Genomic DNA, 15,516 nt, shown 5'->3' with positions numbered 1-15,516 from the left:
AAAAGAATGCTAAATGAAAAAAAATCATTAACTCTAGAACGTTGCACTTGTGTTTTCCATCCTAGAACGTTGCACTGGGGTACAAATGTACCCCACGCGTTTGATGGTAAATTTCGCAGTAAAAATGCAAACAAAAGAAATGTATGTTTTTTATTTGCGAAAACAGCTGTGTAAGTAAAGTACGGAATTTATTGAATCAATGATACATAAATTGGTTTGAACAAAATAAAAAGTGAAAAAATCGCTGCTTTGACTTTTTTCACAAAAATTACTATAATTTTGCAAATTTTCCACCGATTTGAACAAAATCAAATGATTCCAAAAGTTGAAAAAATTATCTTGATACGGTATAAAATATAAAAATCAGCAAAAATGAGAATGATTTTTTGTTCCGCTTTAAAATTAAATTAAATTAATTAAATAAACGATTATATAATACTAATTGTTACTACCGTAGTAAAACAACCAGTATTTAAACTGGTATTGTCACGAATCACATTTCCACTGACAGCACGAAACCTGACGAAACAATAACGGCAACCGTTCACTGGGGTACAAATGTACCCCACGCCAACTTTGACACCTGCTTCCACGAAGGCTATAAGCAGCCCCGTGAAAACCGTTTGTTGCCTGAAGCTGCCACCAAATGCCAGTAGCGCTAGCTACGTTTCAAATGTTTAAGGTCTATTCACATGAACTGTACAACACTGTTTGAAAGAGGGAATCAAAATAAGTAAATAATAACAATACATGAAAAAGCACAATTTTTCTTGCATTGCTTATTCTCCATAAAATCCGAACGCTTTTATCAACTGAGTTCTAGTTAAGCAAAATGAAGTTTATTTGTGTTCGACAAGTTTCAAGTCGTGTTAACAATATTGGCTCGTAGCAATGTGAACGTTGCTTAAGGCGCGTTAGCTGTCTTTCTTGGCAACTATCCGAGCATGGAAGCCAGCTTATGTTGGCTTCATTTATTTTTCACAGAAACGTCAAAACATTCTCCCTCTTGGCTATAAGCATGGTTAGGGTCCCAGGTCGGTAAATACCGAATTCTCGTTTTAACACGGCTCCAAAGAAGGCGTGGTGTATATTTGTACCCCAGTGCAACGTTCTAGGGTTAAAACGAAAAATATATAAATATATAAATAAGCCAAATATTTTGATTGAAAAAAAAATAAACAAAACGAATATAATCCATGAAATGAATGAACTGGAAAAAATAAGTATATAGAATAAAATTTTAAGAAAGTTATTGAAATGAAGTAAAGGAATAAAACGAATTTCACAAATTCCAAAACCATTGTTTCAGAATATTCTGAAATGTTTGTGAAAATCTCATTGCAAAGAGCACGTTTCCGTTCTTCTTTCCTTAACGGCGTTTTTAAGATCTGGTGTTTCTACTTTATTTATGGGCCTTGATTAATTAGCAGGAAATCTAGAAATCAAGATTGTTTTGGAATTAAAAGATATCTTTTTAGGTCACAGATATCAGAAAAATGATTTTTGTATAGAATAGAATTTTCAGGTACAGTATTTTAGCGCGTAATTGGAAATAGTAAACTGAGATAAGGCCACCTGTAAATAGTATTCATTTGCATTGTAGTATCTAGAAAAGAGTGTGTAGTGTCTAGGTTATGTTGGCCATTATGTTATTGTCGATGGCTCAAAAGCCGTACATTCAGTCGATTACGATTATGGGGGGGGGGGGGGGGGGTGGTAAGGGCGTCAGCGCGAAAAATAATTCTTTCTTAGGCGATTTTTTTAGAACTTTGCGTGAAGTGAATTGATCAGAGCTATGGTACATTATAGTATTATTATCATTTCATTATAGTATTATTATCATTGCAATAACATGCTGTAATTTTTCTATGCACAAATATCGACAAATGACTCGGTGACGAAGCTTTTTGTAGAACGTCTCTGGAAAAATATGATTTGCGGTGTTACCTGCCATTCCAAAACTACTTAACCGATTTCATTCAAATTTTGCATACACAGTCTATATTAAAAATACCTGCATGCAAAATTTGAAAGAAATCGGTTACGTGGTTTTTGTAAACACCGCATATCATGATTTTTCCCGAGATGTTCCACAAAAAGCTCTGTCACCAAGTCGTTTGTCGATATTTTTGAATAGAAAAATTACAGTATATTATTGAAATGATACACAATAATGTACAAAAGATTTGATAAATGTGCTTCACGCAAAGCTCTAAAAAAAATCGCAAAAAAGTGTTTATTTTACACTGAAACCTTTAACCTAGCTTTTTTCGGCGATTTTCGACCCCTCCCTCCCCCTCGTAGCATTTGGTCACAAAATTGTAACCTCCCCCTTGTAAATAACGTAGCATTTCCCTCCCCCCTCCCCGTGCGCAACGCGGCGATGGATGAAAAAATACATATGTTTTTCAATTCTTTTAAATAAATGTCCTTACAAACTTTAATCAATATTTATTTTCATTATAAGAGGCAAATTGCGTACAAAATAAGCCCATTCCATGACAAATATAGTGTTAATAGTTTTTTTTTGAATTTTTGGTCATGGAGCGTGAAATTCTAAGAAGCATAGGTTCATCTAAATTACTAAATTTTGTTTGGTTGAATCTGAAGAGAAAATTTAATTCTGCTACCAAACTAACTAGTTAACAACAAAAGTGAAAACTTCGCCGTTTTGACTTTTTTCGCAAAAATTTCTATAACTTTGCGAATTTTCAATTTTAAAATACCAATTGAAACCAATCTTGAACAGGAGTCCGAAATTATTCTAAAAGTTGAAAGAATGGTCTAGAAACAGTAGAAAATGGAATTTCGATAAAAGTGAAATTATTTGGAAGAGTGAAAGCTTAACAATCGGGTTTTGGAAAATATCACGAAATGAAGTGGAAATTGAAATGAATTTTTTTTTAACCAGTAATACATTGGTAACACGCAACGTTACTATTACAGCAGTTACTGTGCGCTAATTATACTTGCGAGCCATTGTTTTAAAAACCATGAAAAATAAACAATAAAATTCAACAAAAATGAGAACGATTTTTTTTCTACCTCAAAATTTATTTAAATTAATTGAATAAATTATTAAAAACGATTTTATAATAGGGGAATGTATTCGGTTGTCGACACACTTTTGTTTTTAGATCACAACATTACTAGAATTGCACAATATATGGCAATAAGCATACCAATGGAAAGCTAGAGGCCTTAGATAATAACTGATGAAAGAATTTAATTTACTCTGTTAACATGAAAAATTTTATTAACAATATTGATTAGGTTATTGAGAACTCAGCATTTGCCACAAAAATAGGATGCCGACAACCGACCATGTTTGGGTGTCGACAACCGCTTTTTGTAACCTTTTTAAAAACCGAACAAACAAAAAATTGTGGCGAACTTTTCGGTACCATTCTATGAATCACAAAATAGAATAAATTCACATCGTAAATATTCAATGCACATACTTTTTCGATCGATTTACTTTTTTCTATAACACTAAGCAAATCACCATAAAAAACTTTTAAGTAGAGTTTCACTTGTTCAAAAAATATATTGGTTGTAGAACAGAATATTCGAGTCTGTTTGTATCAGAAATCGGCACAAAAAGATCGTGCTAATATAACACATAAATAATATTTATCAGAATGTCTACTTTCTGTCAAAAGTTACGTAGGGGTGCCGACAACCAACCACTTTCCCCTACTAATTGTTACTTACGTAGTAAAACAAACCAGTATTTAAACTGGTATTGTCACGAGTCCAACTGACAGCACGAAACCTGACGAAACGCCAACGGCAACCGTACACTGGGGTACAAATGTACCCCACGCCAACTTTGACACCTGCTTCTACGAAGCCTTCGTGGCAAACTGGCTATACTACCTTTTCCTACTCTTACTAGGAACTCTTAATTGAATTATTGTTAAGGTCACAGGTCAGTAAATGCCGAATTCTCGTCTTCACACGGCTCTAAAGAAGGCGTGAGGTACATTTGCACACCAGTGCAATGTTCTAGGGTTAAACAGCTTTCTGGATATGAATAGTATACGTCGATTGAACGAGGATAGGCGGTAGAGATTTTCAAACACATTAAACTGTCTAAGTTTACCAAGTTTGCAAAGAAATATCTTGTGTAGCACAGCATCCTGTGGCTTGAAGAGCGACCTTTACATCGTAACCGAAAACATCAAGAAGGAAATTTGTGGGCAGGAGTGTCTGGAAAAAAGTCCGTTTCCCAATTGTTCCGTTCTGTTTTGGTCTGATTTGACATCTTGCCATAACGGAAAAAGCTATAAAGTGGTATTTTGCGAACCACGTCTACATGGTGTCAAGGGACATGAATATGAATATATTGGATAATCGTCAAATTGAACATCAAGAAGACGCGGAAGACAGTTATTAGTGAGATACAGTTCGAGCTAAGCTGACGTTCTGCAACCAGGTTACCAAGGAGGCTGAGCAATACTCGATGGATCGATGGAAGGAGTCATACGAAAAGCCCGGCACTTAATTCAAAATAAAAGGTTCCTTAAATTGTAGCCTGCATTAATGCAGTGGATTGCATTGCCGTTTATGACAGGAAAATTAAATCGTCAAATGTTATTCTTTGGAATCGCTTTCGAACGAATCTCGCATTCGTCAAAAACAAGAATAAGGGTATTAAGCTGAATCAATTTTTACCACGCTTCCGTTCAATATCGTTTATTAAGGTCGTCAAATGGTGGGATAACAAAATTCTCACAAGTATCCTATCTCATGCCTCCACGCGAGTCTAAGTCTATTGATGACGTTTGGTCCTTAGACCGGCGACGACTGGGTGCTATCAGCCTTCTGCCGATAGTAGCAGAATGAGAGGGTGCGAACAGATCTAGTCGAGAAAACATTGCCGTAAAAATGAATAGTTGATCGGAAATTAGCCCCAATACGACTAATCTGACTAGTATCGATGATCACGGGTCAATACGTATTGAAAATTCGCCGAGTCTGTTTTTATGAACATAATTTCAAGCTCCGTTATTTCTAACAAGCCCGTGCATCAGGTTAACAATCCTTTATATTTCCCTTCAGTGTTCGTTATTATCGCTCGTATACTTGTATTCCAAAAACAATCCGATATGGAAAATAAGAAATACTTTCCATGATTTATAACATCTCGCGCTATCTTTGCCTGTATAATGTGTTATCACTCGGTAGTTTTCAAGCTAATAAATATTTCGTAGAGAAGAAGTAACAAATTCCGTCTAGATACTGTTTCAATAAATAGTGATCCGGCCCATTACGAAGATAAAATTAGCTTACCTAGGCAATACTCCCACGGTCGGCTGTGTGGAGTTCAAATTGCTTTTGTTTAGGGAACATAGGATACTCTCGGTAGCCGGCTGCCCAGAGTTTAAAAAGAACCAAAAACTAAACAAGACAGTCGTATACACAACCACTAAACAAGATCTTTTCTTTTTCGAGTGATCGTACACTCGAAGACCAACTAAACAAGTACCTAATAAAATATGCTTTACAGGTAGCATCGCTTGCTTGGAGCGAATCCTAGACCTGATACCCTTCCAAACTACCAACTCCGCGACACCTATGGAAGAGTCTGATGAATCGTCGACCTTCCGTTAAGTAGGTGGAGCATCAATACTTCCTGTCTACCGTTTCCTTTATCGTTCCCCGTGAACGATGGAGATGGGGGCTATCATGCTGTTGAGGTTTTAATGTGGGTCGGGTTGGTATGAATTCCTACTTACCATTTCCTAAGCAACTCTTTTTAGGTAATCAGCAGTCAAACATGATGAAGTCAGTGTGGAATCCGCCAAAATCATCGTCACAACGCAACGCAACACTTCCGTTCAATATCGTTTAATTAATGCGAAAAAAGCTGCAACGGCCATGTTGATCCATGCGGGTTCGCGACAATGTAAGCTGTTTATGTTTGGCATTGAATAACTTAGTTTCTCGGCGGCATGTTGTGAAGTACTAAAAGTAGTATAGGGACCATTCATAAATTACGTAACGCGTTTAGGGGTGGGGAGGGGGTACGAAAAGTTGTGACATGTTGTGACATATGGGGGAGGGGGAGTAGGCTAGATCGCTACGTAACATTTTTTACTGAAATTTTTTTTTTCGAAGAATTTGTTACGTAATAGGGGAGGGGGGATAGAGAAATTTGTGACAATTTGTTACAAAGTGGGAGGGGGGAGTCAATTTTGAGCAATTTTTGCGTTACGTAATTTATGAATGGTCCCATATGTGGATTTTTAGGAATGAAAAGGAGTTCCAGAAGAGCTTTTTTCTATGTTGCAATAGGGTAACTGAGCCCTGATTCATCATAGCACCCTTATTCATCCCACCCAATTGACCACATTAGTTAGCGCAGTGTCTACTATCTCTATTCAACGTATTAGCCTAAATCAGCGGCTCTCAACCTTTTTCATCCCGCGGACCCCTTCGTAGTTGCAGACCCCCACGGCTTAACATTCATTTTGTGTACTATCCAAATATTATTTTCAGCCTATTACAAAAAACTCTTTCCGAAATAAATAAACTTCTTTGCGAACCCCTGGTAACTACTTCTGACTAGATGAAACTTATTGGTCGGCCCTCATGAACAGGATTCCGAAAAAGGATATTTCTTTTTTTTTACAATTAGTGGACACCTCAAAATCGAGTAATTCAATATGTTTTATTCTCAATCGTCGATTTTCGAAAAAAAAAATCCATTTCACTGGTACCCATCAATGTTTGCAGTTATCTTTTAGAATTGTTTATCTAAACGTTCCTATTTCGCATCTTATGTTCGGAGAAAAAGTATCGTTTCTGTGAAAAATAAAGCTTGGATTTTGAAACAGATTGGTTTTACAAATATCGTCTTTCTAGGACTATGGCTGTGGAAGGATGCATTTGGTCTAAATATGTGTCTCCTTCGTTGGGAGGTGCTGCAACAAATCGAAATTAGCTATGTACATGGCAAGTAGCATATTTTCTTCCCTTCCTGCCGTTCCAGGTGGTAAAACTGAATGCTTATTTCAAACTTATTCCCTAGAGTTTTGTGAGTAAACAAGAATCTCGTTTTTGTATGGTATTGCTGATATTGTTCGTCTAGCTCTACTTCGTTGTAAATGAACCCTTTTTTTTCAACAGCTGCGGTGCATGGAAAAGGTCAACTTTTTCCAGTTACTATCGGTAAATATCCTACATAAAATAGGTTGGCACTTCGAATCCCTATAGAATCAATGCTTCTATAAAGTGTGGTTCACTTATGTAAATAATCAGTTTGTGAAGAGCTTCTTCCTAATAGGTTATAGACTATTCTACCAATATTTATCAGTCCTAAAATGTAGTACTTTTATCGTTTGCATTAAATACATGATAAAATGGTAAGTATAATGTTGTGTAAACGATTGTATCTGATTCGCCTTACAGACTATTCTAGTAAATGCTATCGATGAATGCTTAAAGGACTACGATTTCATTAAATAAACCTGTGGTTGAAATTGCATTCTGCGAATGGAAGACATTGGGACAGTATAACTAGTGCGTGTTTTGTAGTAATAGGTTGGATTAGTAGTGATGATAGAGCAGAGGCTAACAACAGGGAAAAGGGCATTAAACGATGGATTAAATATTAACAGCAGTGGCATTTGGGGGTGCTGGTGAAGTGGAATTTTTAACCAATTCCATGTATTGAAAAGGTACGTGCAAACTGATGCCATTGTGTTCAACGATCAGATGACCCCGACGGTGCGATGCTCCGGTAACCGTGACGGCTTCTCCTTTGCGCAACTGCTCGCCCACATTAGAAGTGGCAGAATCCTCTGGGAAGTTCATTTTCATGGTACGAGTCTGGGGATAACCGAGCTTGGAATTTCCTGTTACTGTGTACGAGCGAGATGGTGGCACTGGGGGTGGACGTTCCTGCAAAATCGAAACAGATACCTGTTAGTGGGAAAACAAGATATCACTTCCTCTGAATTGATTATCTTACCAAATCTAACCCAAATAGAGTGCAAGTCTGTGCGATTATTTTTGAGTCGCATTTCTCATTAGGATCAGGTGGTGGAGTACCCGCAATTGGCTGTGGCCTTGGTCTTGTTGCTGTTCCGGTATTATTCGCATTAGCCTTTGGTGCTGCAGTTGGTGGTCTTGTAGCTGCAAAATAAATTGCTTTGAAATGTATACTTTTGTCTATTGAAATGCAATAAAACCTACCATTATTCTTGTTTATTGCTAGCAAACCGCTGCCAACAAGTTTAATGTCGTGAGACTTTCGAATTGTACCGAGCCGTTTTCTTAAGTTCCACCCACGCCACGTGGCTTGAATGAGCGTGGCACTTTTCATACGCACCTCAGTTCTTAGCATTTCCAAATGTTGCCTAATGCCCTCGCTTAGAAAGATATGCCTCTTTCCAGGCGCCCACGACAGTGTCACTGACCCGTCTAATTCGGGTGGGTTTTCTAGTGCGAAATCTAAAATTAGCTTACAGTCTTCCAAAGCCTTCTCTTCACAACGCCTTAGTAGTCGGAAGGGAGCCAACATGCGGTACCGGGCTGTAAACTGTTTGAATCGCATACGATGCGGGAAGCCACTGGCCATCAAATTTACGGTCTCGAGTACCTGAAGGGCACGAATCTGTCGCACCACCGTACCACGGTCGAACACACCTGCTTTCTCTGCAGTATTACTACGAATGCATCGGACAAAGTGGGGCCGTGCATGTACAAGTGTCCTCAGCAAATTATCCAATCTGGTGTGAAAATCTTGCGTCAACGTAGAAACTGGCTCATCTCCATTCAACAAATCAGTGTGTGATGTGGGTGCAATTCTGAAACTTAAACCTCGCGGTACATTTTCCTGTGCATAAAGAGCTTTTAATTCGGTGCCAAAGAGATGCGTCGCAAATCCAAAATTGCACGTGTGCTTGTAGAAAACAGAAACCAAATCGTCAGGAACCACATCTCTGTTCGTGTCCAAGAAGTCTGTCGTATCGTATTCAACACGACCAGCAAAGTGCCGGATTGCAAACATCCGAGGGTCGTACGGCTCGGAAGCTCTCTGCTCAAGACGTGCTGAATTTCTGTGCTGTACCTTGATTTTGGCCACATAACTTTCCGCCGTTCCACGTACGGAACATTCCGCGTCCAGCATACTCAACAGGCCAGTTCTGAGCGAAGAAATCAGATCGATACAGGGCACATTATCGACATAATCGACCTCGGCATCACATATAATGCCCTCTTCTCGACATGATTCAACGGAACTCTTGAAAATGTGAGTGTTGTAAAAATGTTGCATAGTTTCCGCGCACAGATTTATACATAGGTGTTCCAGCTGGGCTGGTCGAGGTTCTTCGAAGCCGAACATGTCCAGAATGCCTGAAATTGAGATCAGTGTGAATTCGATTAGTTTGCTGGTTTGAAGTACAGAGTGCAGCACGGAGCTTCCTTTGCAGTTTGTAACGGGGTTGGGTTTGAGGTTGAGATAATATCAATGTAACATACACACTCAGCTTTGAAGGCTCTATTTGAGGAAAAATAAATACAGTAATGTTTCGATTATATCACGGTCGGTCTGTATTTTAGCGTGATATATTCAAAACAAACCAAAAAATTACATTTAAGCATTAACCCATGTATTTCTATTATCAAAAAGTAATGAAAAGGTCAAGTTAGTCAAAAGAATAAATCATAGTAGGGTAATGGGCTTATTATTATTTGCCATGCTGCTATAATCACACTACCCATTTGAAGCCGTTGGCAGCGTCTGCCATCTTTGTTCAACGCATTGACTAAACGGTATGGCCTCAGGTGATAATTTTTCCCTACACAGCTTCACCTTACGTACCACATACCGTTTCTTAAAATACTCGAACCACCAAAAACTTTCCTTTAAGTTTATTAAAGGAATCTGCCACATTAAGGGTTTGGACAAATATCTTGACTATTAAAATCAGTGTATTCGAAGAGATTACGATTCAGTTCTCGTTGTTTCAACATCCATAGAAATAGTCCCATCACCAATTGTTGATGTTGTCCTTTCAAAAGAAAAGTATTTACATCGATTCAAGAGAAAATGCATATCTAGGCATACCTAACATATCTTGCGTATTTTGTTTTTCTCATTATTTTGTTAGATTTTCTTGCGGATGACTAACAATTTAAAAAAGAAGTCGATTTGTTTACCTGCTACACCAAACGGTCTCTCCAGATGGTCCCTTGAGGACACGGCAAATAAGTTACGAAGGATTTAAAACTAAAATTGAAATCGGTCGAAGAATATTTCGGCAATCCTAGTCATTGCAACAACGTTTTGGTAAAACATGATTTCGAGATTATTCACGTTCAAAGTTTCGCGCCACGCCCTGTCTTCACTTAAAGGAACAAGATGAACAGCGCTATAACTTTGCTTCTACTACTTATACCTCTATAAAAATTTCAGATACTTTCTTAAGAATCTATACTTTAAGATAAAAGAATAAAAAAGTTCGACTTTTTGACCGATCTCATCATATATAAACCCTTAACGAAATAGTCCGAAACCTAATAATAGGCTCATTACCCTATATGTAAATAAACAAATCAATTGTAAAAAAACCCTAAAAGTGCCAGGACACAACATGTGACTTAATTGAATCAAAACGGAGTGTGCTTTATCTGTTTTTCAAAAAGCGTGATATAATCGAGATAAAATCGTGATATATTTGAGGGTGATATGAACGAGTATTGATAGAAACGCATAGTGATATAATCGAAACATTACTGTACTCAATTTGAAATAGACCGCTATTACCACATAGCAGACGCTTGGCTCGTATTAAAAATGTTCGTATATGCATAATTATATGGTACCAATAGTTTGTTGTTCATTAGTTAAAACGGCACAAAATTAACGTTCGGAAATACCATTTCATTCAAGCAATAAATTAATAATTTCAATAGAAAATTAATTCCAATAAAGTTGCTTTGATTTTAATTAAATAATTCTTAAAAGACGAGTGGAATACAGTGAGGACCCGTATTATTAGCCCCTTGGTGTATTTCAGGCTGACACAATGGTGAAATTGGCAAAATCGAGATATATTTTTTTTCTTTTTAATAAACCGAGGCTATTAAAATATTCTTCTTTAGTTTCTTGAAATAACCTCAATTTTTTACTATTTATTTGGTACAAATTTGCCTTGGAGGTTTTCTAGTGCAAAAGTTAAATATAATTAATATTTTAATTTTTGCATATAATGCCTTCAAACGAATTTTCATGTGAGGCTGGCAAAAACAGGGACTGATAAAATCCGATCTTCACTGTATTTTTTATAGAAACAATGAACAAATTTTATGGAATCCTGTAAATAAATGTATTGTCTTTGAACTAATAATTTCATTTATTGGTATTTAAAGAAATTTTAACTCAGCTCAATTGAAGGGCACATTGAGTTTCCAAACACTTAATTGTCTGCCAAACAATCTAGTTACAATTCTCGTTAACAAGACAATTGTGATCAGTTGGAAGCCATTGATGCACTTATTCCATGGGTTATAAATAAATAGTTGCACAAATTCAACGTTTTTCCTGTAGCGTGTAGTGTAATTGGTGCAAGTCTTGGGTATAGTTACCAGGCGTTACGTTGTTTGCAAGATTGTGTGCAAGAAGTTCCATTCTAGCGTCGATAAAGTAGCAGAAATTAAATTATTTTTAGCTTCTTATATTCTCACAAAATGAGAAATAGAACAAAGTAATTGGAAGTATTGAAATCGTAACTTTAACATGACCATCGTCTGATATTTTTCATATGTTCTCCGTTCGAAAGAAAAAACAAAATATGTTATCAGAAGTCATACCTATAAATCCATCTGTAGCATGTCGAACGGCGTTGTTGAGTGCAGCCATCGATTTTGAACCGGCGTTACCTCCACCGATAGTGGACGCATGTTGACTCGCAACCTCGGCTTGATTGTGTACTGATTCGTTGCTATCAGAACTCAACGTTCCCAGTGTCGAACCCAAACTGTAAGAAACAAGACGCATTCTGTTCAGTATATATGCACTTCTAACATTGAGCAGTTCATGTGCAAGCTTCTACTCACCGTTTCAGACTGTTCGCCCTTCGCACTATCGTCGCTACCGTTCGGCAGTAGAGAGCCTTGGCCAACGAATCTCGCGTCATGTTGGACATGTTGGCATCGCACACCGATTTTATTAATTGACCGCGTGCATTGTGAGTACGAATGGTTAGGCCACGGAACAGTTGAGCCGGTGGAACTCCCAGCAGATTAGCCACTGCATTCAATTCTGTTTCGCCGCTCACCTCCACCTCCAGTCCCTAGAAAAAAGGGTTTTGTTTACTTTTAATGATTTATGAAGCATAATAAAAAAGCAAACAAATTTGCTCAGACGTTAAATGTTTACTATCACTGAAAATCAGTCGTAAATTACCCATATGTTATTAGTCATCATAGCAAATTTTGTAAAAGTTCAGGAATCGAACTCAGGATAACTGGATTGTCGGCATCACGCCTGAACACCAGTATCCATCGGTACAATAGAATTTAATAAAGTAGAAACCTACCTGTCCATCAACGAACTGAACATTCCCTAGCAGCAAAACAGCCGCTAGCACCCGTACGACGTCCAAAAACGGAATGCCCAAAATACCCAGGCATGCTTTCCATGCTTGAAACCGCGCCGCATCTTCCTGTTCATCTTGTCGAATATCACCGTTCTGTAAGTACCTCAAGTTGGCCGGTGAATAACCTTCCAGGTTCAGTCGAGCGCATTCTTCGGCATTCAGTCCGGCCAACATTTGGTAGAAAATGTGATAGTTTTTCTCGTTCGGCAGCGGCCTTATGACACGTGTCTGGTCCAGAAAGTAGCAGTGGATCTTGGTTCGATAGAGAGCTCCGTCTGTCACTTGCACTTCGATGAATTGACCCTGATAATAGGAAAAAGGACCAGGTGAAGTATTTTTACGTTATGTGTTATTAAAGTTGGCTTACAATCCTGCTGGACTCGGAATTAGTTGATGTTTTGGCCGATCCTAGTGATCGTAGCACGGTGAAGGCTGCGGCTAGATGTTTGAAGGCATCCGTTTCCGGTCCTCCACCGGCCACTGCGAACAGTTGTCGGAGCAGTAACATTGAACAGTGGGTTTTGCCAGATCCGGATGTCCCTAGGGATTAAAATGGTTATCAATCAGTTATTCCGCAGGTAATGACGCAAATCGTGCTAACCAGATAGGATTATTGCCTGAGGATAGCCAGTTTCTGCTTGTTGTCTGACGGCTTCTTGTACAATTTTTCGCAGCTGAGGAGCCAGTGGAACCGAACGGGTCGACGATAGAGTCAGTGGGTTCCCAACGTCATGGTACGGGTTGACGGCAAGCAGGATAGGGCCGACGTTTGTCTAGAATTAAAGGAAAATGCAATGGCTTTTAGATTGATATTTATTGAATTCAGATATGTATATGTCATGAGTTTTTTTATTGTAAAATTATGAAGCACAGCAAATGCAATTACATAGTTGTAATTCTATAAAATGCTCATTTATCGGTGCAGTCGTCAAATAATACAAAGCTAATTTATGGCGATTTCGCTTGAACCCGAAACTGAGTCAGGTTCTAACCCCAACAATAGGGTGACCATACGTCCTGGTTTCCCAGGACATGTCCTGGTTTTTCACTGACTGTCCTGGTGTCCTGGGAAGTCGAGGAAAACGCTTGATTTGTCCTGATTTTTCTCCTGTAAGGCTAATGTATTTTTATTTATTTAGTTCGCATAATTTCTCCGCTCCAGATCCCAGTTACGACCGATCGCAACAATAACTGCAACGTATACTCATCCTCAGTCAGAGGTACGACAAACAATACTTAATTCACTTGAATTTCTCAATTGTGCCATCCACTGTCTTTTTTAGTCTCTCGGTACTACCTCATTACTTCACGTTTCACTTGCTTTTTTACATGGTAATTGAAACGAGAATTCTCTTTGGTACTTCTGAGAAGACATGTCTACGTCTTGGTGACTTTGCTTCTTCTTGAGCTCTCTTGCTAGTGGCATTTTTTCGTCTTACTGGAAATCTTTTCCATAAAAAAGGAAAATGGCGAAACATCAATAACTATCGTGGAATAGCTTCATTGAGCGCTCTCTCGAGCTAGTGTCCATGGAGCCCTTTTAGGATCAGTACCAGCAACTCATCAGCAGCCCTTTTCATCTTGATCGGATCGGATGCTAAAATCGCTCTGCTTGATAACAGTCGCAACATGGAACAAATCCAAGTATTCCCAACGGTGTTCGAATCGTGAAAATGCGAGTGACGAAACCTATTCCTTCATTCCTGTAATTTCAATACGAAGTAGAAGGCTTGACCAAATCTAAAATCACGCTGTGCGCATATGCAGGACAGACTCCCACGCGCCAGTTCTGTAACAAGAAGGGAACACGGGATACCATGTACAAGAATCTCTAACAAAACAACATCAACTGCAAGCAAACCCAATACACAGCTCTCATCAATATCAACTAAATTGCAAACAACCGGAGTTGCAGCTCAGGCGTATTCGGAGTTGGCAGCACCCTCTCAGATTCTAATGAAACTTTCTGTACATGAAGACTTTGTCATAAAAAGCCAGTTTGCATATTTTGTTTTTCCAAAAATGATCTAGACTGTCTTTTGAAAAGGGCCAATTTTTTTTTACCATTTTTTTTTTCAAATGGCTATAGTCTAAAAATGACAAATCCTACAAAAAAATGTTGTAGGAGTGATTTTCACAAAATTTGTCAAATTTTCGAATAAAAATATTGGTTTAGTTTTCGATAAAAATACACTGAAAAAAATCAGTTTGGACAAGAAAGTTTTTTTTTTAAATAAATTTTTTCCTTGCCCAACGTGAATTTTTGACGGTAGGTAGGGAACATAATTACCTATCTTGCAACAAAATTTCATCCAAAACAAAAAGGTTTTTTTTTTTAAAAAATGGATTTTAAATTTTTAAAATCGTTTTTTTTTTTCAGTGTAGGAGTAAATGAAGAATTTTTTCAATAATTTTATTTAAAGATTTGACTAATTTTGAAAATCACTTCTTAAACATTTTTTGTGGGATTTGTCATTTTTAGACTATAGCCATTTGAAAAAAATGGTAAAAAAGTTTGGCCCTTTTCAATAGACAGTCTAGATCATTTTTGGAAAAACAAAATATGCAAAGTGGCTTTTTGTGACAAAGTTCTTCTGTACAGAAAGTTTCATTAAAATCTGAGGGTGCTGCCAACATTTGTTCGAGTTGGCGCGAAATTCGTCGTACACTAGATCCGATGGATATTTAATAAATCCGATTTATTTTATTTTATTTACACATTTTCAATATTGAAAGCTCCACAGCTCAGGTAAGCTAACGCATTGAGCCGTGTCAAATAAATGAAATAAAAAAATAGTTCCAAATTCACGATTAACATGGCTTTACGGCTGGTCGCTGAACAGCGGCTAACCTGCCGAGTCTATCATCCTACATAACAGGTAGTATGTAATGTTGCTCTGAA

The 15,516-nt window shown here is 37.8% G+C and overlaps 1 protein-coding gene across 2 annotated transcripts in view; it reads right to left on the bottom strand.

The window, feature by feature from the left end:
* Nucleotides 1-6,688: 6,688 nt before the first annotated feature.
* The window catches only part of LOC131682486 (myosin-I heavy chain), a 285,951-nt gene continuing 277,123 nt past the window's right edge, over nt 6,689-15,516 (bottom strand). Inside the window, exons 9-16 of one of the 2 annotated variants that reach the window (XM_058963986.1) lie at nt 13,216-13,387; nt 12,982-13,154; nt 12,555-12,917; nt 12,073-12,308; nt 11,827-11,993; nt 8,203-9,366; nt 7,979-8,142; nt 6,689-7,908 (exon numbers count right to left, since the gene is read on the bottom strand). In XM_058963986.1, the coding sequence (XP_058819969.1) occupies nt 7,612-7,908; nt 7,979-8,142; nt 8,203-9,366; nt 11,827-11,993; nt 12,073-12,308; nt 12,555-12,917; nt 12,982-13,154; nt 13,216-13,387 (2,736 nt within the window). In that variant the 3' untranslated portion in view covers nt 6,689-7,611. Of the gene's footprint in view, nt 7,909-7,978; nt 9,367-11,826; nt 11,994-12,072; nt 12,309-12,554; nt 12,918-12,981; nt 13,155-13,215; nt 13,388-15,516 lie in introns of both variants that reach the window. The other variant, XM_058963987.1, reaches the window with a different exon arrangement.

The sequence above is a fragment of the Topomyia yanbarensis genome, chromosome 2 (assembly GCF_030247195.1).
Source record: "Topomyia yanbarensis strain Yona2022 chromosome 2, ASM3024719v1, whole genome shotgun sequence".
Taxonomy (NCBI): domain Eukaryota; kingdom Metazoa; phylum Arthropoda; class Insecta; order Diptera; family Culicidae; genus Topomyia; species Topomyia yanbarensis.
The sequence above is the reverse complement of the archived record's forward strand: the minus strand, read 5'-3'. Positions and strand labels throughout refer to the sequence as shown.